At 38.6% G+C, this 27,730-nt stretch overlaps 1 protein-coding gene across 1 annotated transcript in view; it reads right to left on the reverse strand.

The window, feature by feature from the left end:
• The window catches only part of LOC124802942 (ATP-binding cassette sub-family G member 4), a 366,602-nt gene that overhangs the window by 18,985 nt on the left and 319,887 nt on the right, over positions 1 to 27,730 (reverse strand). The window contains exons 4-9 of the mRNA XM_047264029.1: positions 24,045 to 24,190; positions 15,700 to 15,938; positions 11,780 to 11,926; positions 11,469 to 11,626; positions 11,099 to 11,267; positions 6,910 to 7,010 (exon numbers count right to left, since the gene is read on the reverse strand). Coding sequence (XP_047119985.1) covers positions 6,910 to 7,010; positions 11,099 to 11,267; positions 11,469 to 11,626; positions 11,780 to 11,926; positions 15,700 to 15,938; positions 24,045 to 24,190 — 960 coding nt within the window. The remainder of the gene's footprint in view (positions 1 to 6,909; positions 7,011 to 11,098; positions 11,268 to 11,468; positions 11,627 to 11,779; positions 11,927 to 15,699; positions 15,939 to 24,044; positions 24,191 to 27,730) is intronic.

Genomic DNA, 27,730 nt, shown 5'->3' on the forward strand with positions numbered 1-27,730 from the left:
AGAGAAGCAGGTGTTGGAGGCGGGTGGAGGTGTGATCCACATGTTGCAGCTTGTGAAGCCGTGACTGAAGTCAAGCATGCTGTGTTCAGAAGTATATTCTACCACTGGATGGCTACAGTTGAGCATTGGGCTACAGGTTGGGAATGCCATCTTCATTTACATATATACTCCACAAGCCACCATGTGGTGCCTCATGCAAGGTGCCTTGTATCACTTCTTGTCTTTCTCTTGCCTTTTCTGCTTGCAAGTGGAATGAGAAAAAAACAACTGTCTATATGCTTCTGCATGAGACCAGATTCCTCTTATCTTGTCTTCATAGTTGTTACTTGAAAGGTATGATGGTGACAGTAGAATCACTCAGCAGTCTGTTCCAAATGCTAGTTGTCTTGACAAATTCAATAGTGTTTCATGAAAAGAACTTTTGTTCCTTCCAGGGTTTCCCATTAAAATTCGTGGAGCACTTCCATAATAAGCACAAATTTCATAATATTTGCCTATTGACTGAACTTACCAGTAACAAATGTAACAGCACACTTCTGAATTATTCACTGGTTTAGTATCCTCACCAAAGTCTGTCATCAGGTAAAGGGGACACATTTGTGATGACTGCCCAGAGCTGTTTGGTTTCCTGTCCATACCACAGGCAGTGTGAACTTCATGTCAGCAAGACCCTCTGGTGGTGTAAGGAGAAAAGTATGAACATTTTCTTCATCCAACTGTGTTGATGTCTACAAGGCTTTCCAATTGATGATGTTACTTTTGTGCACAGTTACTCACTTGCTTTTGGTTTTCTTCTCAATTTGCTACTGTTGATTTGTTTGTATGCTGTTGATGATTCTTGGTTTTTCATGTTTTTTGATTACTCTTGGTTTGTCCTTTCCTTCCTTGTGTATGGTTTTTGCTGTCAATCACTTGGTCCTTTCAGCCACTCTCCATGTTCCCAGTAACCAACATGTGGCACTCTCCCACCTGAATTGTACATTACTAAAGTGATGATGATACTGACTCTTGCATGAAAATAAGACTGTAATGATGGATCAGAATTTCTGTGGCTTTGGCATCTCAAATAACACTGCAGGAACAGATGTGACTGCAACAACAGCTACACCAGATCGGACGCAGGAATTGTTCAAGCAAAATGCAGAACTGATATAAAAGATGAACATGTAGCCAGCAGCACAAGCACATGTGAGACAGCCTTTACCACTGCACCTCACCATTCACTTTATCTGACAACACCATAGAGAGGTGGGAAAACTGTCTGCCTCAATTTATGCTGTATTGCAAGGTAAGAGACATATCACATCCTGCAGTCAGAGTGATTTGTTGCTTAGCAACAGCAACAGCAGCAGTAGTAGTAGTAGCAGTAGTTTGTCTGAGATTGTGCAAAAGCTGCACTCATGCATAGACCCTCAGATATTACATTTTAACAAGTTGTGCAATTTACTGAGGCAGCGTTCCTGCCACCAAATGCGGTGAGATTACAATTTAACCAATAAGGGAAGTTTAATGCTCAGTCTAATGCACCCTGTATGACAGAATTGCCAGTGCTCACCTAGAAATGCAAGTCTACATGTACTAGTTGTGATGTGTCATATGCTGATTCTTTAATTGCAGACATAGTTGTAAGATTAGCACTGGACAAGAAGATCAAGAGTAGTTCTATGGAATCATCAGTCCCTCAGTTAAACTCAACTGCAAATATTGCCTAAATGCTTATGCTGTCTGCAGCAGCTCAAAAAGCATTTTCAGATAATTAGCAAATAGCTCTGCTCTCCACTACATGTTGACAAGTTAGTCCCCCAGGTGGCAATCAGGGTGCAACTTCTAAGCAGGGAAGTGTTTCTTGCTCTCAAGTAGATTTCAGTAGATTTAGTAAATAGATAATAAGAAAAGCCCTTCCGCTGCATCAAACATTTCATCAGGAAGGGGGTTTACATATAATGTTTCCTTTCTGTATTTGCAGTAGTTCATGGATGCAGCTCCACCTTGCTTTTGTTCAGACTGCTGGACATATCATGATCATCACCAGTGTCCACATTTTTTTAACACATGCAATACATTTCTCAAGCAAGGACACTTAGCAGTAGGGTGCCAGGGCAGGAGAACAGCACGTCAGGCTGATGCACCAGTTTGCCAACACAATGTAGCTGCCAAAACCTGACAATGAGTTTCAGAACCTAACTGAGCAGCAGTGTCTGCTTCATCTCCAATGTTGACAGCACAACCAGGTGCCTAATAAACTCCTGATTGAGTACCAATAGCGTTATGACCCATTCCAGGTTGACATGGGGCGAACAGTTTCTTTGATTAACTAGGAAACCTATCAGCATTTGGGCTCCCCTGCCTGCAGCCACCACAGCAGCAGGTTATTTCATACAGCCAGCAAAATATTCCTCTGAGAGAGCAAAATATGTATGAGCAAAATACAAGAATGAGGTTATTTCGTATAGTCAGCAAAAGATTCCTTAGAGATGGCAAATTACCATATGGGCAAAATACAAGAATGTGGAATGACAAACCACCTTCTTGGTCTATGTTCTAGGTGCAGTCCCTGAATTGGTTTCAGAGTATTGGGTATGGTAAACCTCTTGTTAAGCCCAGGCCCATTCCATGATAGAGAATCATTATTAGAGATTTATGAGTAGTTATTTCAGTCTACCATGGGTAGGACTAAAGAATTTGAACTCATATTTCACTCAAGCAGTCCTCTGTGCCTAAATTTTGTCATGCAGTATTTGGGGCATAGCTTAAGCATCATAGGGATCATGCCTACTGACAGCTTCAAAAAACTTGAGGGAATTTCAGTATTTCCTGGGGAAAGTGAACTGTGATACAATGTTCATTCCCCAGGAAGTTCAGCTCATGCAGTCATTGAACCATTTGAGAAAGAAAGGCATTCCATTTGTTTGGCCTCAAGAGTGTCACAAAGCATTTTTGCAGTTGAGAAACTCTAGAGGTTGACTCTGTGCTTAATAACAGTTACACCAGGCAACTTCCTGATCTCTGTAACTGATGTGTCTCAATATGGCATTGGAGCCATCCTGTCACATATGAATGCCGATGGCACAGAGCAACCAATAGCTTTGGTGTGCAAGACACTCCTGAAGGCAAAGCAAAATTATTCACAATTGGAGAAGTAGCCACTGAAAATTGTTTGTGGTGTTGAAAGGTTCCACATTTTCCTACACCAGAATAAGTTTCAGTTATCACAGATCACAGACCCCAACCCCTATTTATCTTTGGTTCACATTCTATCCTATCAGATAAAATGGCACAGAATTTGCAATGTTGGACATTGTTCTTAAGCAATTATCATTGTGACATTCATTTGGTCTCACCATACAGCATGCAAATGCTTATGCATTATCACACCTCCTCATTGGCTTCACTGTTGAATCTGACCACCAGGAAGCAGTGTGTTTTATGCACCACGCTTTGCGAGGTTTCTCAATCACCACTCGAGGAATAGCAGCAGCTACTAGTCAGACTCCTTCCTGCATAGAGTACATCAGTGGTGCAAAGTGTTTGGTCAGAGTGCTTCCCCAAAGGGTCAGACCCAGAGTTCCAAAATTATATAGGCTTAATGTTGTTCAGAGAGTAGTGTCATCTACTGAGGATGCTGAATGTTGCACTGTGTCTGCATCCTTCAGTTACCACACATATCACATCCTTCAGTTACCACACATACCCCACTAGAGGATGTTGAGGATGAAAGCTTTAGCTCAACATGATGTTTACTGGCCAGTGATAGACAGCACAGTTCAGCACACAGTGCATGCATGTCAGACTCATATTCACAACCAACTGCTCCAGCACAAAATTTTTCACCATGGTTCAGTATGGGCACACAAGCTTTGCCGGCCATTTTCAGGGAGCAATATGGTTGCTGATGGTAGATGCACTCTCTGATTCTCCTTATGACATGTGAGTTGCTTCTACAACTGCATGTGCTAAAATCAAATCTCTAGTTACAATTTTTGCCATAGAGGGAGCACATCACACCTTAGTATCCAACAGATCCAAGTTCATTTAGGCAGGATTTTAGAGAGTGGAATACAGATCTGACCATTGCCCCTTTGTACCCAGTTTCAAACTCAGTCAACAGAGCGAGTGATCAGAACAATAAAGGCACAAATTAGGAAAGCACTGGTATTGGGTTCCTGCTGAAGAAGCCTTAACAATATTTCTTGCAACATACTAGGCCACTCCAGTTAACAGACAAATCCTGGCTGAGATACTGCACAGGCAGGGGCCTGCATGTTCCAGGACCTGCTGTGACTTACACTGTGAACCATAAGCCGAAGTTACACATCCCATTATCTTCAGGGTACTGCTGTGTGAGTTCACACATTTGGCTGGAAGCCAGCTTGGGCACTGTATGATATCCTCTGTCATAAGGAATACCAAGTGTTACTCGTTGTGGCCTTACAGGATCACCTGATCCATCATTGTAACTAATTCCAGCTGTGACATACCCAGGAGCCGTCTCAACTCATCAAGCCAATGCAGGGTATTTACAAGCCCAACATTCTCAGCGATCACACTTTCAGGCCTTCACTGTGGACTCCCAGTGCTCCTAGGTTCACACTCTGGCCACAGCCATAGTGCCATTACAACCTGCACCAACACCATCACTACCAGCAACAACAGCTGATGATCAAACTGGTGCAGAGCTGGCAAGCCATGGAGGTTGAGTCACTTACTCCAACAAGCAACAGCAGTTTATGATCAAACTGGTGCAGATCTGGCAAGCCATGGAGATTGAGTCACTTACTCCAACACTGAAATCAATGTCAGTATCAACATCTCAACAGCAGCTGCAACACCATGTGGACCAGTTTGCAAATGAACAGGACACCAGGATGCAACAGGGAAGGAAACCTCAGAATTTTAGTTGCCACTTGAGCCACTGATAATGCTCCCATCACAATGTGCCCCCTTGCTCCATTGGGAAAAACACATGTTTAGTCATTTTCAACCCTATGCAGCTATTAATCCCCATCCACTTGTGTTAATGTTTCTGAAGCCTTTTGATTACCAATGTTACTTTCACATACAGTTACTCACTTACTGTTGCTTCTTTCTCAGTTTGCTATTGTGGCTTTGTTTTGTACATTGTTGAAGATTATTGGCTTTCACATTTTCAGGTTACTCTAAGTTTGTTCTTTTCGCTCTGTGCATGGTTTTTGCTTTTGATCACTTAGTTCTTGTGGCTGTTTTGTCAGTAACTGACTCCCACATGTAGGCTGTGCATTACTTAAAATGTCTTCCTTTAATCTGACCTGATGGGGCTCCCAAACACTCAAGTATCCACGTGGACAGCTGGTCATTGGTCATGCTCACACAAAATGCCGGACAGGAATTACAGCAGAACTGGTACATGATATGACACTTTCACAGGTGGCCAATGATACGATAGGATGTGGCTGGAATGGGATGTGCTGGATGGATATAGCAGACAGACCTTGTGCCTATGTTTTTCATAGGAGTCTGACCTAAATAGGATGAACCAAATGTTTTGTAGAATGTGTAGGCAGCAGAATACCACTTTGGGAGGATGGAAAAGATTGTGAGTAAGATGTTCCTCATTTATGGATACAATGATAAGTAGACTCGTCTCCGCACTCTCACCCTTCATCTGTTCCAAGAGTATCTTCCAACCCGCACCTCCATGTCACAGTCCACTGTGCACAACTCTCCATGTCTACAGCAGAATGAGTTCACTGGTATCACATTTCTATCCCATGGACTTGCTGCCTCTCCCCCCCCCCCCCCCCCCCCCAGCTGCCAGCTATCATTCTCTGCAATCCTCCTTCCTCCTCTCCATTTCCTTCCTGGCTCAACAACTTTCTCCCAATATTAGCAACTCCTCTTCCTATTGGAGCCACAGTGCCAATACAATGTGATTGGCTGGAACAATGTAGCTGTGGAGCCTGTGTGAGTGTTTTGGGGAGGGGAGGGGGTGTTGTTACCCTTACCCTTCCATTATGTGCAATTATTGCTTTATTGATAAGTGTTTTGACTTTACAAGTTGTCTTTTATTAAAGTCTGAAAGTTTGTTCAGAATGCAAATTAATTTCTGCACTACTGCTGCAGAGGCAAGGCATTGTGAAATATATCATTTGTTGGAATGCCGTAGGCTGAGAAAGGGGCTACAGATATCAAATATAAGAAAAGAGTTTTGAGTTGTCATGAATGTCATTCCACTTCTGCAATTCCTGCCCAAAAGTAATCTGTGAGAGAGCATTCTAGTAAAACAATGTATCTGAAAATCATGTTATCTAACCCAAGGGAATACATGAGGTGGAACAATTGCTTACCACTATAAAGAAACTAAAACTTTTCTGTGAATTCAGTGACTCAAGCATAGCTACTAGTCCTAGCTGTGTTCTCCAGTTATAAAGACATTGTGTGAACCATCACAAACTTCAATGACTGACCTGTTAACAAATGTTCTGCAATTATTGAGGATGACAACTCTTTCATTGTAATTTTAGTTATTTGTGCCCTATGAGTAATTTTAGTTATTTGTACACTAGGAGTCTTGCCTTCCTTATGTAAACTCATTACAAAAAACTCTGCAAACCAACCTTGCTTGCTATCTGAAGTGAACACAATATTTAAACAGTTGTTGTGTATACTGTACACTGTTATCAGATATGAGCAAATTATTTGACAATATAATCCTAAAAAGTGCATGAGACAGAGTGCTGAAGTTGTTATGTGTCATATGTCTACAATGATAGTAGTTGTTACTGTTTCTGAGCCTTTCCAGCATTAATTTGCAACTTTTATTCCTTATGCTGTAGTTTGGGAAACCAGCATATTTCTCCTGCTTATACAACATTCAGTCAAATTTTATATTAATAATTTTTACAGCAGCACATAAATATTACTGTTTATTACCTGTAATGGAATATCTGAAAGCAGTTTTGCAAAGTAGTAAGATGTGAGGCAGTACCAGTTGTTCAGGTGCTCTCGTAGAAACACAGATGCTTCTAAAGGAACTGGAAAACAGAAATAATTTTTAAGTAACTAGTGTCCTTCAAAAGTTTTTATTAAAAAAATTCACAATAATTTTATTTTTCTGTAAGCAGCAATATATTGTACTCCTATCTGTCTACAGTGATTTGTAGTGCTTTTCTCTTGGTTTTATGCTTGGTATTGTAAGCTATGTAGAATGAAATGATATTATGCAAACTGCATGTAAAACATCCAAACTAGTGGTATTACAATGCCTATGAACATGTTTCACCTTTGAAAGGAAAATGAAGTACCATTTAGTGCATAAGCTGGTTCATTAGTTTCATACATCCAGCAGTGAGTCAGCTGCCTCACCCTCATTGTGAATGATATTATAGCTATTCAAACTCATATAATGCATGTTTTTTGAAACAAAACTGTATATTAATTCGCCAAAACTTTTTGTTTATTTGCTTTTGCTTCCACAGTTGTCTTTTGAATGTCCAGGAGCAAAGCAGGACCACTTACCATCCTCCACACAAACTCCTGGAGAGATCATACTGTGAATGTTTCAACTTATGTGTTCACCAGAAACTGAACTTGAGCGCTGCTGAAAGTGTTCATAACTAATCAGCTTGGAATAAATTTATTTTAGTTTAAATAAAATCCAGAATTACATCTGGAGTCACGGTGGGTACAAAATTTTTAGTTTCAACAGATAATGAACTGTGTAATTATATGTGTACAATAACAATACTAATTCCTGGAAACTCACCTGTAGCTGACTGATGTCTGGAACATAAGGGCACACAACAGCAAACAGTACTGGTGGTTGCCTTTCCTTTATTTTACATAAGTATATCTGTAGATATGTATCAGAGAAATTGAATATGTTAAGATATTCAGATTTTCTTCATGACACAAGGCTTCTTGAAAACATTACTGCATATACAAATGCTAATTATCTACTACAAGCTGAGTTGTGGTTCTACAACTACATCTTCAACTATATTCTGTATGACAGATGGTATTTCCCATTATTATACAGGGTGGTCCACCGATCGTGACTGGGCCAATTATCTCACGATATAAGCGTCAAACAAAAAAACTACAAAGAACGAAATTTGTCTAGCTTGAAGGGGGAAACCAGATGGCGCTATGGTTGGCCTGCTAGATGGCGCTGCCATATGTCAAACAGATATCAACTGCGTTTTTTTTTTTTAGATAGGAACCACCATTTTTATTACATATTCGTGTAGTACATAAAGAAATATGTATGTTTTAGTTGCACCACTTTTTTTGCTTTGTCATAGATGATGCTGTAATAGTCACAAACATATGGCTCACAATTTTAGATGAACAGTTGGTAACAGGTGGGTTTTATGAATTAAAATACAGAACGTAGGTATGTTTGAACATTTTATTTCGGTTGTTCCAATGTGATACATGTACCTTTGTGAACATATCATTTCTGAGAATGCGTGCTGTTACAGTGTGATTATTTGTAAATACCACAATAACGCAATAAATGCTCAAAATGATGTCCGTCAACTTCAATGCATTTGGCACTTAAGTGTAACGACATTCCTCTCAACGGCGAGTAGTTCGCCTTCCGTAATGTTCGCACATGCATTGACAATGCGCTGACACGTGTTGGCAGGCATTATCAGTGGATCATGATGGCAAATATCCTTCAACTTTCCCCACAGAAAGAAAACCGGGGACGTCATATCCGGTGAACGTGCAGGCCATGGTATGGTGCTTCGACAACCAATCCACCTGTCATGAAATATGCTATTCAATACCGCTTCAACCACACGTGAGCTATGTGGCAGACATCCATCATGTTGGAAGTACATCGCCATTCTGTCATACAGTGAAACATCCTGTAGTAACATTGGTAGAACATTACGTAGGAAATCAGCATACACTGCACCATAATCGATAAAATGGGGCCAATTATCCTTCCTCCCATAATGCTGCACCATACATTAACCTGCCAAGGTCACTGATGTTCCACTTGTCGCAGCCATCGTGGATTTTCTGTTGCCCAATAGTGCATATTATGCTGGTTTATGTTACCGCTGTTGGTGAATGACACTTCGTCGCTAAATAGAACGCATGCAAAAAATCTGTCATTGTCCCATAATTTCTCTCGTGCCCAGTGGCAGAACTGTACACAATGTTCAAAGTCATCACCATGCAATTCCTGGTGCATAGAAATATGGTACGGGTGCAATCGATGTTGCTGTAGCATTCTCAACACCGGTGTTTTTGAGATTCCTGAGTCTCGAGCAATTTGTCTGCTACTGATGTGTGGATTAGCCATGACAGCAGCTAAAACACCTACTTGGGCATCATCATTTGTTGCAGGTTGTGGTTGACATTTCACATGTGGCTGAACACTTCCTGTTTCCTTAAATAATGTAACTATCCGGCGAACGGTCCAGACACTTGAATGATATCGTCAAGCATACCGAGCAGCATATGTAGCACACGCCCGTTGGGCATTTTGATCACAATAGCCATACATCAACACGATATCGACCTTTTCCACAATTGGTAAACGGTCCACTTTAATACAGGTAATGTATCACGAAGCAAATACCGTCCACACTGGCGGAATGTTACGTGATACCACATACTTATACGTTTGTGACTATTACAGCATCATCTATCACAAAACGAAAAAAGTGGTCCAACTAAAACATTTATATTTCTTTACATAATACACGAATATGTAATAAAAAATGGGGGGTTTCTATTTAAAAAAACACAGTTGATATCTGTTTTACCTATGGCAACACCATCTAGCGGGTCAACCATAGCACCATCTGGTTTACCCCTTCAAACTAGACCAGTTTTGTTCTTTATAGTTTTTCCGTTTGATGCTTATTTCGTGAGATATTTGGCCCGGTCACTATCAATGGACCACCCTGTATATGTATTAGGGTTTCTTCTCATTACATTCAGATATGGTCGTTGGGAAGAATGACCTTAAATCCCGCCATGGACACTGTTATTAGTCTAATGTTGTCTTTGTAGTCCTTATTAGGATGATACATAAGAAGTTGTAGTATATTCCTAGATTCCTCACTTAATACTGGTCATTGACTCTTTGTAAGTAAACTTGCACAGAGTGGTTGGTGCCTATCTTCTAGCATCTGCCAGTTCAGGTTTTTCAGAATTTGTGTGATGCTCTCCCCTGGGTCAAACAAATGTGTAACCAGTCATGTTGCCTTTTTTTTCGTATATGTTCAATATCCCCTTTAGTCTTATTTGTAACAGGTCCCACACACTTCAGCAGTATTCTAGGATGAGCCAAAAAATGTTTTCTAAGTAATCTCCATGGTAGACTGATTACATTTTCCCAGTATCCTACCAATCAACTGATGTCTGTCACTTATAAACATGATTGAATCTATGTGATCATTCCACTTCATAACCCTACAAACTGTTACACCGAAGTATATGTACAAGTTGACTGATTCCAATTCTGACTCTCTGATACTGTATTGTAGTAAAAAATATGAGATGCAGGCTCCAAACATGCTTCCTGGGCAAGGCTGAAGTTACTTCTACAATGGTTCATGACTCTCTGTTGAAGATAATCTGCTGCATCCTCCATACCAAGAAATCCTCAGACTAGTGAAAAGAGTCATGTCATACTACATGATCATACTTAGGCTAATTGGTGTTGATGTGGTACTGTGTTTAATACTTTTTTGGATGCCAAAAGATACTACATCAACTTGACAGCTTGATCCTTGGCTTTCAGTATATCATGTGAGAAAAGCAGGAGTTGAGTGATGGATGTTTCCAGAAACCATACTGAATGGCTTGGAAGAAGTCATTCTGTTTGAGATTAGATAGAGTTTGAGCACAGGCTGAGGCTGTCTTCTAAGAATCCACAGTTGGATGTCAATTGACAGTGGGCAGTATGTTTGAGTATCACTTCCGCTTCCTTTCTTGCAGATGAATGTAACCTGCATTTCTTTCAACTACTGGACACACTTGAAAGAACAAAAACTGACAGTGGCTAAAATTTAAATTGCTCACCATGTTATGCAAGAGGCCAGTCACATTACAGAATGCATAAAACCAGTGCAATATTATAACACATAATACTTACATGCATGAACAGTTGGAACAGCATTTGAGAAGAACAGGAACATGATGAAGAAGAACAGACATGCCACATTACTTTCCACTTTTGCAGCATCATTTCCAATCCCATAGTATAGTGTACCAAGTAATAATCCAACAACAACATGTGTTACAAATCTTATATAGGCCAAGTGCTAAAAAAAAGAGAGACAACATTTATTTTCACCTCTATTCAAAGTTATAGTACAAAGAAAATATAATTTACAGAGCACTCTTTGCTCATAACAACTGATGGTTTAGAGGATAGGGTGTATACAGTTCTAGAAAAAGACATAAATAAGGGAAGCTTTTCTTTCATCTCATATTGTCATGTATAGTTATATAGAAACACATACCGTATCGCGGAATGTACACCGCATTGACCTTTGCAACAGAATAGCAAATTGTCTCCATCTGCTAATAGGATAGGGAGAAGAGCAGTACCATTTCCTTACAGCTGCCCTATTTTGTGCAGCAGGATCATGATTTGCTTCTCCATTGCTTATCATCCGAGCTGTAACATTTAACATTTTACCATTTTTTCATAAAAGTGTGCCAGACATATCATTTCATTTTGTTTAAGAATGTACATTACCACAAACTAACTTTAAACACACATGGAGTTTGGAATAAGTGAATTATGAAATAAGTGGATCTCTTTACTTACTTTCTTCATTAACAGTCTCCTCCTTTGGATCATGTAATTCCATAACATCCTTTTCCTCATGGGCTTCATTTGAAAAATTTTTCTGCACATAGAAATTGACCAAATTTTCTATTGTTTGTCCTCGCTCTTTGCAAGCAACCTCAAGTGCTTAAAGAGAAATTTTTAAGAATAAATTGTTAGTTTTATGTAGATAGACAATAAGTCAGTAATTGTTTAAATATTGGAAAATCCAGGATGGACAAATAAAATATGAATTAAGATAAACTGCATAAACTGCTACTCACCACATAGGAGAAGTGTAGAATGACAGACAGGCACATTTTAAAGTAGATTAAGCTATCAGACAAAATTCTTCATCAGATTTAGAAATCTACATACACACACAATTCGCATACACATGGCCACAGTCATCTCTGAGTGCAGGGCTCGACAGCAATGAGTAGCAATCTCAGATTGGGGTAAACAAGAGACCTCAGGTGAAGAGTGGTATGGGTAGCAGGGCCATGTGTGAAAGCAGCCATCTGTTTACCAACTTAGCTACAAATTCACAGTACCCTATTTATCGCTGATGAGCTCTCTGTTCACATGATGGCCATCACAAAACTGTGGTGCTCTGAAACATATTCTCTGTTCTCGTAAACCTAGTCTTTGTCCTCCACCTATCTCTATGCCCTTTCCTGCTCCCACTTCAGCTGCACATGTGCCTTTTTTCTCATCAGTACACTTAGCCAACAGTGGCCATGTGCATACGAATTGTATGTGTATGAATGTGTGTGTTTTTTTTTTCTAAGTCTGACAAAGGACTTTGTCTAATAACTTAGTTTACTTTTAAATGTGCCTGTCTGCCACTCAACGCCTCCTCTATGTTGTAAGTAGCAAGCTATCCTAATTCATATTGATTACAAGTTTACTAATATGATAAATGTACCCTATGGAGTAGTATCCTAAATTCTGCATGAAAAATTATGAACAAAACTAAAAGATGTATTTTATTATGCTTTTTAAACTATTCCAAAAGTGACACTGGATTAAACAGTTTATCACCTGATGATTCAAAGAGAACTTAGATGTTGACCTCCACTTCAGAGATGGCTACATCAGTACCTCCATCAATATCAAACCTACTAACCACCAGAAATACCTCCACTTCGACAGCTGGCACCCATTCCATACCAAGAAGTCCCTTCCATACAGCCTAGCCACCCGTGGTCATCACATCTGCAGTGATGAGCAGTCCTTCTCTAAATATACTGAGGGTATCACTGAAGCCTTCACTGACCATAATTATCCTCGAATCCTTGTACAAAAACAAATCTCCTGTGCCTTATCTTTCCAGTCTCCCTCCACCTCCCAAAGTCCCACAGTCCGGCAAAAGAGGAGCATTTCCCCCGCAACTCAGTACCATCCAGGACTGGAGCAACTGAATTACATTCTCCATCAGGGTTTCGATTACCTTTCGTTGTGCCCTGAAATGAGAATAGACCTGCCCACTATCCTTCCCACCCCTCCTACCGTGGTATTCCGCTGTCCATCCAACCTACACAATATACTCGTCCATCCTTACACAACTCCTGCTCCCAATCCCTTACTGCATGGCTCATACCTCTGTATAGACCTAGATGCAAGACTTGTCTCATACAGCCTCCTGCCACCACCTACTCCAGTCCGGTCACTAACAGCACCTATCCCATCAAAGGCAGGGCTACCTGTGAAACCAGTCATGTGATTTACAAGCTAAGCTACAACCACTGTGCTGCATTCCATGTAAGCATGACAACCAACAAGCTGTCTGTATGCATGAATGGCCACCGACAAACTGTGCCCAAAAACCAAGTGGACCACCCTGTTCCTGAAACCGCTGCCAAACATGATACCCCTCATCTCAATGACTGCTTCATAGCCTGTGCCATATGGATCCTTCCCACCAACACCAGATTTTCTGAATTGCGCAGGTGGGAACTTTCCCTGCAATACATCCTATGTTCCCATAACCCTCCTGGCCTCAACCTTCATTAGTCACTGTCCTCACCCATCCAGACCCCTCACTGTTCCCATTCCAGCACTACACAGCCGTCATTTCACCGCCACCCCCAGTCTTTTAATTTCTTTTTATTTTTATTTCTCTCCTTTCCACTACTTACCCCTTCCCCCTCCACACCTTCTCTCCTGCCCTCCGTCTAAACAGCAACACTTCACTGTTCACTACCATACTATCCCCCCCCTCTCCCCACCCCATCCTCCTCCTTACCCCCACCCAGTCACCACTCCCATCATGCACTGGTGCTGCTGCTCGCAGTGTAGTTTCAGCTCTCTGAGACTGCAGATGTGTGTGCAAGTTGCGTTTGCGTCAGTGTGTGTGTGGATGTGTGTATGTGTGTTTACTGTTGACAAAGGCCTTAATGGCTGAAAGCTATGAGTGTGTGGATCTTTTTATTGTGCCTACCATGACTGAGCATCTCTGCTATATGGTGAGTAGCAACTTTCCTTCTCAGGTATTGTTAAGGTCAATTAAAAATTGATAATACTTGATTTTAACTAGTTCTTCTTTTCTTCCTGAAACATTTCTGTTTATACAGGTCATTTACAGAGTCTCTTTTAATCTTCTCTTTTCTCCCATAGTCTGTCATTCAGCACATTGACCAATTAATAGAAATAATTTCATAGAAAGCGTTTTAAAACATAATTAAATCTGACATAAAAGAAAATTGTTTTTGATCAGATGTTTGAGTGGAGTGAAAACAAGACTCCCTAGAAATTACACAATGCATTTTTGTCTGAATTTTCATAACCGAATGAAAAATAGAAAATGGACAAATGGGGTATCAAACTGGCCAGCATGAGGTCTGCTTTCGCAAAAAACAGTTTAACTACTTAAAAGTAATCAGGCTAATTGATAAAAACTTTATTACTTACTTGAGCATAAATGAAATGTCAGAAGTTCATCTCTTCAAGGCCTCTGTCAATGAAAAGATTTGAAAAAAAAAAGGTCAAATGTTTTGTGAAATGATTTGTCTAAACATAAGAAATAAAACAGATCAGAGATATTTGACATGCCTTTGAATGATACTTGAAAAAATTAACAGCAAATGAGGTGCTAATTGAGAAATTAAAGTTTGATATTTAACTTAAAATATTAGAGTTTTAAAGAGTTCTAGAGTATATTTATCTGGTGGATTATGTAGATCATGCACCCTCATTTGCTGTAAATGATTTTGAACATTGTTCAATGGTGCATCAAATGTTTCTCTAATCTATTTCATTTCTTACTTTTAGACAAATCTTTCACAATACATGTGACCCATTTTTTCAAATGTTTTATTATTATTAAAATCTTAGGATTCTTCGGCTTGTTAAAATTGAGCTGAAAATAGTCTTTAGGATATCAAGAATAATCAGTGCTGGATTATTCAAACATTCCTCTGTTAGTCAATACGCCACATGCCCATCAATTTTGTGTTTGATAGTAGCAACGTTGTTCTCAGTTTGAATATGACAATCAATGATTCTACTATATCTATCATTACTGGAACAGAAGGCATTTTTACCAAGGAATGTTCAGTATTGAAGCCACATGCACATTTGTAGGTAAAATTGTTCAGTATTTCACTTTTGATTACAATAAGAGTGCTTACTAATGGAGCACAATAGTGCCTAACAACCACAACTCGTGCAACATGTTACAATGCTAGTACTGTGTGAACATCTAATGAGTTCTCATAATGGATAACCAACAATTCAAAGACACTGCCCTTTGCAAAACCCTAAACTGACAGTTAAGGAAAATCAATGATTTCAGTTACATAGACCAGACAAAACCTTTAAGCTATGTCATTTTATCAATAACACAAGTTGCTTTTTTGAAGAAGTGACAAAGATACTATAAAGATGTGTAATACACCACAAACGTGTGCTTAACTTACCAAAGTCAGCTGGGTTATAATACATGGGGTAGTGAAATCCAGCAGCTTCAAAAGTTTCAATCATATTACTGATGAAGCCATTATAAATACACTGACCATCTGACATGACGAGCAAGTCATCAAACATTTGAAATAACCTAGAACTCGGCTGATGCACAACACATATCACAGTTCGGCCACCTCCTGCCAGAGATTTTAAATGAGATATCATTTGTACAGATGATATGCTGTCAAGCCCACTGGAATAAACAAAAAACATTTAAAATATTACAAATATTTTCTAAAATACATACATCTTGTATGCTTAATGCATCAGCTGATACCATATACTAAGCGAAGATGACATTCAACATTTTAAGTGTAAAAAAATGCCCCTTTTTATTAAAGCAGCATTTGTTCCTTAAAGTGCTGACAGAATTCTCCACTAAAGACAAATATAAAAATTATACTAAAATACATAGAAACACAAATAGATTAAATAAAATGAGTTACTAAATTTAAATTTTTTGGAGAAAACATTTATCAGAATGGACCACAAAAATTTGCTGTAGATGCAAGTAAAAAGGAAGAGAGGATATGCTTTTCTACAAAATGACAGTGTCCAATGGAAGCATTTTCATAAAATATTCATATATTAATTTATTATGTCAAAATTTGGATGTACAAATTAGTGCATGATCACTTGATTTAATTAAAAGCATGTACAATAAGAAATTTATCTAGTAATACAAAACTAAAACATTCACCAACCGGGGGCAGAACACATACTTAAAGCAGCTTGTAATTAGGACTAATTCTACCTGAAGAAGGAGCCACTGGCTTCAAAAGCTCGCCTAATTACAACCCTGTTTTATGTGTGTGTTCTGCCATTGCTTGGTGAGTAGGTTTTTTATCTATCCAATTAAATTTTTTGTCAAAAATTGATCTTTTTTGTTGTTATAAAACTAAAACACTGTACCACAATGGAAACGCCAGCTTGTTTATATCTAAGTGAATGCTTGACAGTGAACTATATTTTAGGCAGAACAGAGGTCTTGAAAGATGCAGTGTTAGAAAAATAATTGTTGCAATATAAACCACAGATAGTTAGAAAATGAGAAGTAATGAGAAAATCTATTAAAATACACAGAAAATATCAGAAGAAATGGCAAAATGAAGGTTAATCTTTGGGCACACTGAAGTGTAACACATTGGTCTGGGGAAATTGATGTGTTATCTCTTCTTTTCTCTAGCCAATTAATGGTGGTCACGACTTTTTCATGTGTTTTTCATGTTAGTGAAGTAGTCAGTTTCAATCCATGTATGGTGCACAGGAATTCGTGTGTTTTGTTATGCACTGTGAAATGAAATGGTCACAGAGTATTGGCAGGGCAATGTCTGACAGAGTTTCTGCACTTTGTGGCATTTGCTGTTCGGGCAGTTACTCCATGATGCCAATGAACCTGGCAAGGAGGTGCATTGTCGTTCATGAAATCTTGGAAATCCTGACAATAGAATGATGTCAGGAAAATTGAAGTTGGATTTGTCTGACAGGTCTTGAGTGAAAAAGACTGAGTTATGTTCACAACTATTTGGAGCTATTGTTCTGTCAGTAGCTGTAATGTGGAGTGTATGTATTGCAAATGAGAGACAATATACACATATAAAAGGAGCTGTAACTGTTATTCAGTAGCATTTGGTAGTTTGAATTATTTTTCATATTGCACAGACATTGCAACCCCGGAGAAGGAGTCTAAAAGTTACAAGATCCAGACCACAGTTTTTCTAATTGCCATTTACATAACAAGCAGCCACTATTAATAAATAACGGTTATTGTAAAAATTTTACACAACCAACCCTCCTTAGAACTATCAACTGCGAAACCTCTACAACTTCTACCAAATGAGTCAGAACAGGCTAATATAGCAAATATTCTGGTATTTATGATAAAATTCGACAGTAGTATGGGTTACAGAAACAAGAAAAGTACAAGAAAGAAATGATCGAAGAGCTGGAAATACCAAAACGCATCTTTTTTAAAGAATAAAACACTAAATTTAGAAGGCTTTCAATGCAAGAATACTAAGAAATCAGGAATAACAAACAAAAGAAAGGAAAAGATGACTCAGGGAGCAGATGAAGGTGTACTGAAAAAATAGGAACCAACAAAGAAAGAAGGGGTACTGAAGTTGTTGTGTAATCTCATTTGGTCAATACAGAAGTTTAAAAAATAGCAAAACTTACATTGCAATGTTCATAGCAGAAGACGATTTGAAAATTTTGAAAGGTAACTGGAAAACAGCAAACTGTCTTTCGTGATGGTATTATTGTGCTACAGGTCAAGAGGAAAGATTAGTTGGCACCCATACAGAGGGCACTAAAAACATATACATATGCATTAATAGAAGGTTTGTTTGTAATTGCCTTAGTAGATGGTATGTTTGTTATGCCATTAGAAACTGGATTGAAATACAACTTCAATTTGTAGTGTGACATTCCTTTAACAGACAACAATTAAAAATGGTATGATAGTGTTGCTTATGATTAGTAAATCAGTGAGCAAATTGAAGTCTTAGTAGTTGTTTTACCAGCAAACGGAAATTTTAAAACAATATTAAAATCTGGGAATGTTATCGAATTTCAGCTACAATGGAGATAAGTATATGGAACAGACACACAAACAGATAAGAAAACTATGTATTTGTGATAAGTCTGAACTTAATGACAATACTTTGAATAAATTACGTGAACACCAAAAAGAAAAGATACTCTGCTACTTATTGTAAAGATGACACATTAAGTTGTAGACAGGCACAATTAAAAGACTCTTACACACAGGGTTTTTGCCTCAGCCTTCATCAGAAAAAGAAAGAGAAAACACACACACACACACACACACACACACACACACACACACACACACACACACACACACACACATACACACACAAACACACCTTCACGGACATATGATTGTCATCTCTGGCAGCTCGGGCCAGAATGCAGTTGTCACGAGAATGGAAGCAGCAGTTTGGAAGGGGCAGGGATGGGGAAGGGATAGCAGTGTATGGGTGGGGGGGAGGTGCTGTCTGGGAGAGTGTGCAGGGACTAGATTGCCAAAAGGTGCAATGTTGGGAGACTGTGGGGCAGGGAGTTGGGGAGGGGGAAGGGAACAAAGCGAAAAAGGAGAGGAGTGGGGAGAGATGGATGGGTGTGTTAGCAGAGGGCAGCACACAGAGAGGACGGGAGATGAGAGTAGGGAGAAGGTGCAGGACAGAGAGGGTGGAAACTATTTAATGGAGTATGTGAGGACAGTATGTTACCGTACACTGAGACTGAGATAATTTCAGGGATGGAGAACTTGTTGTAAGAATGAGTCCCAGCTGCGCAGTTCAGAAAAGCTGGTGGTGGTGTGGAGGATCCAGATGGCTCAGGTAGTGAAGCAGCTATAAAATCGAGCATGTTATGTTCAGCTGCAGATTGTACCACAACGTGATGAACTTTGCTCTTGGCCACAATTTGATAGTGGTTGTTCTTCCTGATGGCCAGCTGATGTGGAACAAAAAACTTGTCTTTAAAAAACAAATGCTTATCTGGGTGGGATGAAATACCCACATCTGTAATCAAGAGAGTGGATAATATCATTTCACAACCACTGTCATTTATCATAAACCAACTTTTGAGCAGGGATATTTTCCCAATGTATTAAAATATGCTGAGATAAAACCACTATTTGGAAAGTGTTTGACAGGAGAAGTGGAGAATTATTGCCCTATCTCTCTTCTGATGGTACTTTCTAAAGTGTTCAAAAAGACTGTAGCAAAACAAATTCAAAAATTTCTTACTGCAAATGACATAATTATTAAAAATCAGTTCAGATTCCAACAAGGAAAAAGCACTCTAAATGCAATCAATGAGTTTACTCAAAAGATATTCTCCTCATTAGATACAGGTGGGAAGGCCACAAGAATATTCTGTGATCTGACAAAAACTTCTGATTGAGTGAACCAGGTCTTACTTTTACACAAATTACATATATATCGAATCAGAGACAATGCTTTAGAATGGTTCATCTGTTACTTAAGAAATAAACAACAAAGAGTAATTATAACCTCAAATGCAAGAAATTACTCCTCAAACTGGAACACAATTGTCCAAGAAATCCTGCAGAGTTCAATATTGGATCCTATCTGTTCCTTTTCTACATAGACGACCTACCACATGCTACTGATGCTAATTCAGTTTTATCTACTGACGATACATGACGTCTAATTGAAAATGAGTGCCTGAAAGAATTCTGGGAAGTGCCATAAATACATTAGAGAAATGTGGCTGGGCTGGGCTGAAAGTAACTATAACTAAAACAAGAATGATGCAGTTCAAAGCTAAATCATTCGAATGAAGTAAAATAAAGGTGCTTTGCAATGACCAGGATATCACAGAAACAAAGCCTGTGAAGTTCTGATGCCTTAATCTTGATAAAATTTAAACTGGAAGGTATAAAGAGACTGCTTAGCAAACAAACTTAACAGTGTTGATTTTGCAGTATATATTTTGTCAGGTGCCACAAGCATAGACATCAGAAAGATAGTCTATCACTCTTGTTTGCTTGAGTCAATTATTCATTATGGCTTAATCTTCTGGGGAAATTCTGCAAGTGTCAAGAGACTCCTAGTATTAAATACTACTACCACTACTACTACTACTACTACTACTACTAATAATAATAATAATAACAATAACAAGGAACATATATGTTGCCAAATAGTGGGTATCACGTTGACCACTGATAAAAAATCTAAAAACACTATATTTATTCCTTCCCTTTATGTACATGAGAAATTGTTGTTATATAAAAATCAACATACACATAACTCTTTCTATTTTGTCCACAACTAATGCACTCACCACAGAGAGAATTTTTAACTCCCAACACACCATTTAAAACTCTACACCCAAACACCAGAGTAAATGGGGTTAAAAATTTACAATAAAATAAAAGGCAGTAATATATTTAACATGAAGCAGGTTCACTGAAAAGATTACTCTAGACTTGTCTGGTAGACAAGTGTTATTGTTTTATTCAAGAATTCCTTGAGGACAGATTTACAGTTTGAACAAGGAAATTAAACATTTACTTTTGTATTCTGGAAACTGTAGATGTAATTGTGTAGCCATATCTCAGAAACGTATTTAACATAATGTTAAAATCCTGATGTATCTTAAACACATCAAACCAACAAGATCTGAAATTGCATGTTATGAGACGAATAAATCTATTCGATTCTATCCTGGAATGAACAACACAAGTCTTGTACACAGAAGAAATGAAGATTACTGTGACCAATACTGTAAGTGATTTGGGAACTGGGGTGATAGGATTTCAAGAGAAACAGTTTGCTGTTACGACACACATACCAATAAATTTGGTATAATTTTGTCAGTTGGCACAGAAACAGTTTGCAAGTATATGTGGAAGAGGAAGCTGATTTATGGTGAAATAATGTCTGGTGTGTTTTTTCATATGGAGACTTAAATGAATGATTATTTGAAGCTAAATGTACCTAAACATCTTTCATACATCTATTTTATTCACAATTCATACACTCTGTGTGCATGAGGAATTTTCTTTGCCTCGTAGATACATGAATTTACTTTGATGACAGTCCTCAAAGACACTGGAAGATGAGATACAAATGCCTTCCCCCACATTAAATTGGATTTAGTAATGTCAGACATCAACCATTGGCACTTACTTGAGGATGTTCTGTTATATCAGCCACAACAACAGAACCTATGGAAGAAAATGAAATATATGTGCATCAGTTTTAGTGGACATTTTGACAAAGGTTGCTTCAGTATCATTTTGCCATAATCAACTGATGATATCCATTTTGAAGAAGTGTACAGTCGAAGGCAAATGGAATTCATATTTTATATTATACCATTTTAGTATTATTATGTTTACATAGTTTTTCACTAAAATGTCCATACATTCTTTGACTCTTTCTATATTAGAACATTGAGGAGCCAGGTATGCTTGTCAGCAGAAGGGGAATGATTTACTGAACACTTTTTATATACAGAACTCAGTAATGTCTAATGAGATACATACAGAGTAAGAATGTGAAACAATCTGGGCAAAATGGGCGAAAGACAGGGCTAAAAGCTTGGAAAATAATCACACTTAAATTCTGTGAGCATGCCATAGTAGGAGATATCAATATGCCATCAGTACAAGGTTATTCATAAGTACCTCCAGGGTTTGAGAAGGCTATTGCATGAAAACTACAAGACATTCAGAAAACAGACACATATCAGTGGATAGAGCATCTGTCCAAGTTTTTAGCTTAATTATCAGTGTCCATATGGGCACTGTTTGTGATGCAGAAAATGTCAATATGGGCAGAAGAGCATGTGTGTGCAAGTCACTGATGTCACTGCAGCAACAACAGCAGCCCACTTTGGAAATCTGTTCATCAGGTTGCCCATATGCAGACATGAATTAATATGGAGCAGATGATTTGCCTACATGTTTTAACACTTCTGCAACTGTATCACAGAACTTATTGCAAATCAAAACATGGAGATGTGCTCTGTCCGCCAATATCCATCATTTTTCTGTAAATCTTGTAGTTTTTTATGCAGTTGTTTTCTGAAACCCTGGAGGTACTTATGAATAACCCTGCAGAATAGAACACATGCCTTTAGACTGGGAAGAAGGTGCAAAGAATTGTGCAACTTTGGAATCATGGATATACACACAAGCAAGACTGTCAACATTGTTAACTTTTGTCTTATCTATTGCACATCAAAATGTAAATCAATGCTTTTATTGATTTGAAGATGTTTGTGTTTTCAAAATCTTAGAAATTTACTGACTGAAGGTTAAACTCAAAGTATCAACAGTATTAGGAAGAGGACAGATTGCTACTCACTGTAAAGATGCCATGCTGAGTTGCAGACATGCTTAATGAAAAGACTGTTACACATTTAGCTTTTGACCAAAGCCCTCTTCAGAAAAGAAAACACACACACATTCACAGAGGCAAGCACACCTCGTGCACATGTGACCACCATCTCTGGCAGCTTGGACCGGAATGCATCTGTCATGCTGAGTGACAATCTGGAGTGGGGCAGTGAAGGAAGGAGGAGGGATAGCAGGACACAGGTAGGGGGAGAGAAGAGTGCTGTCTGGTGGAGCATGCAAGAACTAGAGACATGACAAGAGTGCCAGGCACAGTGTCAGGAGGCTGTGGGACAAGGGTGTTGGGGGGGGGGGGGGGGGGGGGGAGGGTGAGCAGGGGCAGGGAAGGAAAGGAGCAGTGAAGGGGAAAGATGGGTAGGTGTATTGGCACAGGCGGCACGCAATGAGGGTGAGAGAACATAAATAGGATAAGTAGGGAGGAAGTGATATAGGACAGAGGGCGTGGAATCTTTTCAGTAGAGGGTGTGGGGACAGTACATTACCATAGGTTGAGGCTGGGATAATTTCAGGAACAGAGAATGTATTGTAAGGATAACTCCCACCTGTGCAGATCAGAAATGCTGGTGGTGGAGGGGAGGATCCCAATGGCCTGGGTTGTGAAGCATCCACTGTATAATCAAGCACATTATATCCATCTGCATGTTGTACCACAGGGTGGTCTACCATGCTTGTGGCCAAAGTTTGGCAGTGGCCTTTCATCCTGGTCAACAGCTGGTTGGTAGTCATACCAGTATAAAAACCTGTGCAATGATCACAGCAGAGTCGGTGTATGACATTACTGCTTTCACTGGTGGCTCAGGCTCTGATGGGTTAGGATAAGCATGTGAAAGAACAGGGGTAGGAAGTGCTGGGTGGGTGGATTGGACATGTTGTGCACCTGGGTCTTCTACAGGGATAACTCAGAGTATTGTTATTGACAATAATGCATTTTCAAGAAATCAGTGAGTCTTCTCCACAATAATGCAGCCACAGTTTTTGTTAATGCATCTTATGAAATTTTCCACTGAGATAGTATTTTCTTTGTTATTATACATTAATTTACATTATGTAAGACACTGTGAAAGATCTTCACTATGGTATGAAAATTAGATGAAGCAGGATATACTCCACAGTTTTGCCTAAAATGATTCTGTAGTTTTATGTAAGATCTTCCCCTTCTTCAAAACTATTTTCCCTGGATTGAATTGAAGCACTAATCTATACATTATTGACAATCCATTCTTAGGCTTAACTTCACACTAAACTAACAAAGAACCAATAAAGGACTTCCAAATGAACTCTATGCTAAATTCATGACAGAAAAGAAGTAATCAAGGAAAAAGAAGTAGTTATGAAGTTATGTTGTTGGAATGAGAAAAATTATTATTTTTATTTTACCTTGTTGGTTCATCAAAGAACATGATTGGAGGATTAGTAACTAATTCAACACCAATTGATAATCTCTTCTTTTCTCCTCCTGATAAATTCTTCACTCTAGTATTCAAGCTGTCTTGCAGATTCATCAGTCTTAAAATGTAGTTCACCTACAAAATATGGATGATTTCATGAAGAACTTATAGTATATATGGCATAGAAGTTACACTGACAGAATCATTAAAATATAAGTATTCTGCTTTCTATTTGAAAGCAGACAGAGGCAAACAGAAAAAGACAATCGCTATCTTTCAGAACCAACAGTTTTGGCAGATATCAAAACGAAAGTAAGGATTGTATTTGGTAGCTAACCCTTTAAGCGAGAAAAGGTTTTTTCTAGTTTAACAATGAAATGTATGTCAGTATGTACTCTTTGGGAATAGTAGTGAATAAACCTGCTCAATTTATTATGTATTTTTAAGTCTACTATGAAGTATTGGATGGTAAATATTCATGCCAATGAATCAGGTGCAAAAATGAAAATTAATAATTCCAGTAGTATATATATTACCAGATTTACTTAAAGGGTTAAACTGGCAAGACACCCAGGCACTTAATTAATGGAGATTGCTAATGCATATTGTCATCAATTAAATGCTAGCAACAGACAATACTTGAATACTTAAGTAGTAAAAGTTGACAAGTGAAAGACAAGGAACAGGCACATTAAAATAGAAGAATAATTTAAGAGTAAAAGTAACAACTCTCTGAATAGTAGAAGTGTTGAGTCGCCGACAGGGACACAGAAAAGAGTGAAAGCTCACTAGCTTTATGTTGAATCCTTTTTTGAGCTAGAGTACAGACATACATATGAGCACATCTACAGTTGTACAGTACAATGTATCAGATGCATGCACAATGCCAGGACTGGAGTTTGGCATTTGGCAGCTAGACTGAGGTGGAGAGGTTGTGTCACATGGAGTGGATGAGAGAAGAAAGGTCTTTGGGAGCAGAAGGAAACATTGGGAAGGGTGGTTGACAGCTCAGTGAGAAGGTGTACGAGATAGGAATGAAATTCATGGACACTGGAGACGATGAGTTTGTGCAACACATAATGACAGTCACATGGGGGAGTGGACTGGGAAGGGATGACAGAACAGCAGCGATCTGATGATGTCACAAACTGAAAGATGCGTGGATTTGTATAAACAGTTCTATTTGCTGAGCTTGTTTGCTGAGCTGCTTTCTGAGTCATTAAAGCCTCTGATGATGTTACCAACATTAAAGAAATATTGGCAATAATGAAAGGGGAGACTGCTGGGCTGTGGGTGTGGGGGATCAGAATTAGTAAAGATGGAAGCCAGGAGGATTACAGTAACAAAGGATGTGATGCAAGGATAACTCTCATCTATGTACTTCAGAAAAGCTGGTGGTGGGGGTCCAGAATCCTTCTGACCTCAATCTCTCTTAACCCTCTACATCCACACACTCTGCCCAAACCTCTCTTTCCTGTGTTCCGTCACCCCTCCCAATCCATCCCCCACATCATTTTTCATCATTTGCTGCATAAAATCACTGGCTGTAGTGGCTGTGTGTCGCATTCCTATTTTGTGCCCTGGCTGTCTTGCTTCAAGCCACCAGCTACTCTTCCTCAACCCTCCCTCCCATTTCCCCTCTCCCTTTTCCAGTCCCCTAATCCACCTGAGACAACCCCTCACCTCAGTCTACATGCTGAAAATAAGTCCCAAATGTACAATGTAACTGTAAAAATGTGCTGTGTGTGTGTGTGTGTGTGTGTGTGTGTGTGTGTGTGTGTGTTCTAACTCAAAAAATTGGCCAGGTGTGAGTAGGACTCAAGCTCCGAAGGATCCGTACAAACTTAATTACATACAAAGACAGTTCATCCATCTCGGGAATTGAGAATCTATATGATTTTTGCCTGTTATTAACATTGATAGTGGTGAGATATCAGTCCTGGGTATTCCAAGACTTTTGAGAAAATTTTAATTTTAAGTCTGAAGTTCAATAACAAATGACAAAATATATATTCTTTTTGTGTGATATAATTACAAATTAACAATTTTTGGATTTTTTCCTTTACTTGTACTACAGAAAAACCTTGCTTCTTGCCAAATTTCATGATTCTATGTCAATGGAAAGTATCTTATTTGTCTCAATGAGGGAGCTCATGAGTAACAAAATATGTGACATAGATGGCCATTTCTTTTGATTGCATTTACTTAGAAGCTTATATTTATTAGACTGCCAAGGGACCTTAGACTTTAGTACGTGACCTAAATTCAACTTAATATGTCCATCTGTTCCTGAGAAAAAAGGGGTCTTAGCAGATGGACTGACAGGCAGACAGTTGCATTATATATGAAAAAACACATTTTTTCATGTGATATAATTACACATCAACAATTTTCGGATTTTTTTTGCTTCATCTGAGAATTTCCATTATTGTTATACTTGCTGGATGTTTTGGTTTGTGATCGCATTCTGTTACACACGAAGACTGCAGCACTCAACTTCTGGAAATTCTACTAGAATTCAAAAAGTCACAATACTACAGCCACTAAGACATCAATTTATTGAGAAAGGAGATCACATAAATACAGAATTATGGTGATTTATGAGGTGAGGCTATAAAAAAATGGAAGTGATGCTCTCATAGAGTAAGTACCCGTGTGCCAAAGGTTAGTGACCAATAACTGTGAAATGTGAAGCCTTCTCAGTTGAATATGGCTTCTCTGGCATCTATAGACAAATCAGTGTGGCCACAGCCTTTGTTTGTGTAAGAGCTGTTGTTTTGTTTTTCCAAAGAAATGATAAGCATAATAACAGAGCAACTAGTTGTTGAGAAGTTCCATATGAAACTTGGAAAAACTGTTATTGAAACCTACCTTTTACTAAAACAACTGTATGGAAAAGACTGGTTATCACTTACATGAGTTTTTGAGGGGTTGAAGAATTTCCAGGATGACTGGGAAGACATTGGAGATGACTTATACCCAGGATATCCTTCAACATCAAAAGCATATGAAAATATCAAAAAAGTATGTAATCCAATTCAATCTAACCATTTTTTTGTGTATTCAGTCGATTGCTGAAACTGTAAGAACTACAAAGAACGTGTAAGATAAATTTTATGTAAGTAATTTAACATGAGAAAAGGATGTGTGAAACTAGTGGCAAACATTCTCATGATTGAACAAAAAGTAGTATGTCAAAATGTTTGTACTAACAGTTTCAGTACCATAAAAATGATCCCAGTTTCTTGAAAGAGTGATAACATTTGACAAATATTGGTTTTTCACTTATAATCCCGAAACTAAACACCAATCCATGCACTGAAAGGGTCCAACTTCACCAAGAGCAAAAGAAGTTCAAATGAGCAAATCAAGATTCAAATCAGTGACGATTTTTTTTTCCATAATCATGGAATTATGTATCTTCACTGAGTTCCTGAATGTCAAACTATTAATCAACATTCCTACTTTGAGGTTCTTGCTCAACTTCATGAGAAAATAAGAAAAAAATGGCCTGAATTGTGGAAGAACTAGTCGTGAGTTCTGCATCAAGAAAATGCACCAGCTCGTACCACACTGCCTGTTAATATGTTTGTAGCAAAGTACAGCATCCCAGTGGTAGACCACTCATCTTATTCACATGACCTGGCACCATGTGACTTTTATCTATTCCCCAAG

This window comes from Schistocerca piceifrons, chromosome 6 (genome assembly GCF_021461385.2).
Source record: "Schistocerca piceifrons isolate TAMUIC-IGC-003096 chromosome 6, iqSchPice1.1, whole genome shotgun sequence".
In the NCBI taxonomy this organism is placed as follows: Eukaryota; Metazoa; Arthropoda; class Insecta; order Orthoptera; family Acrididae; genus Schistocerca; species Schistocerca piceifrons.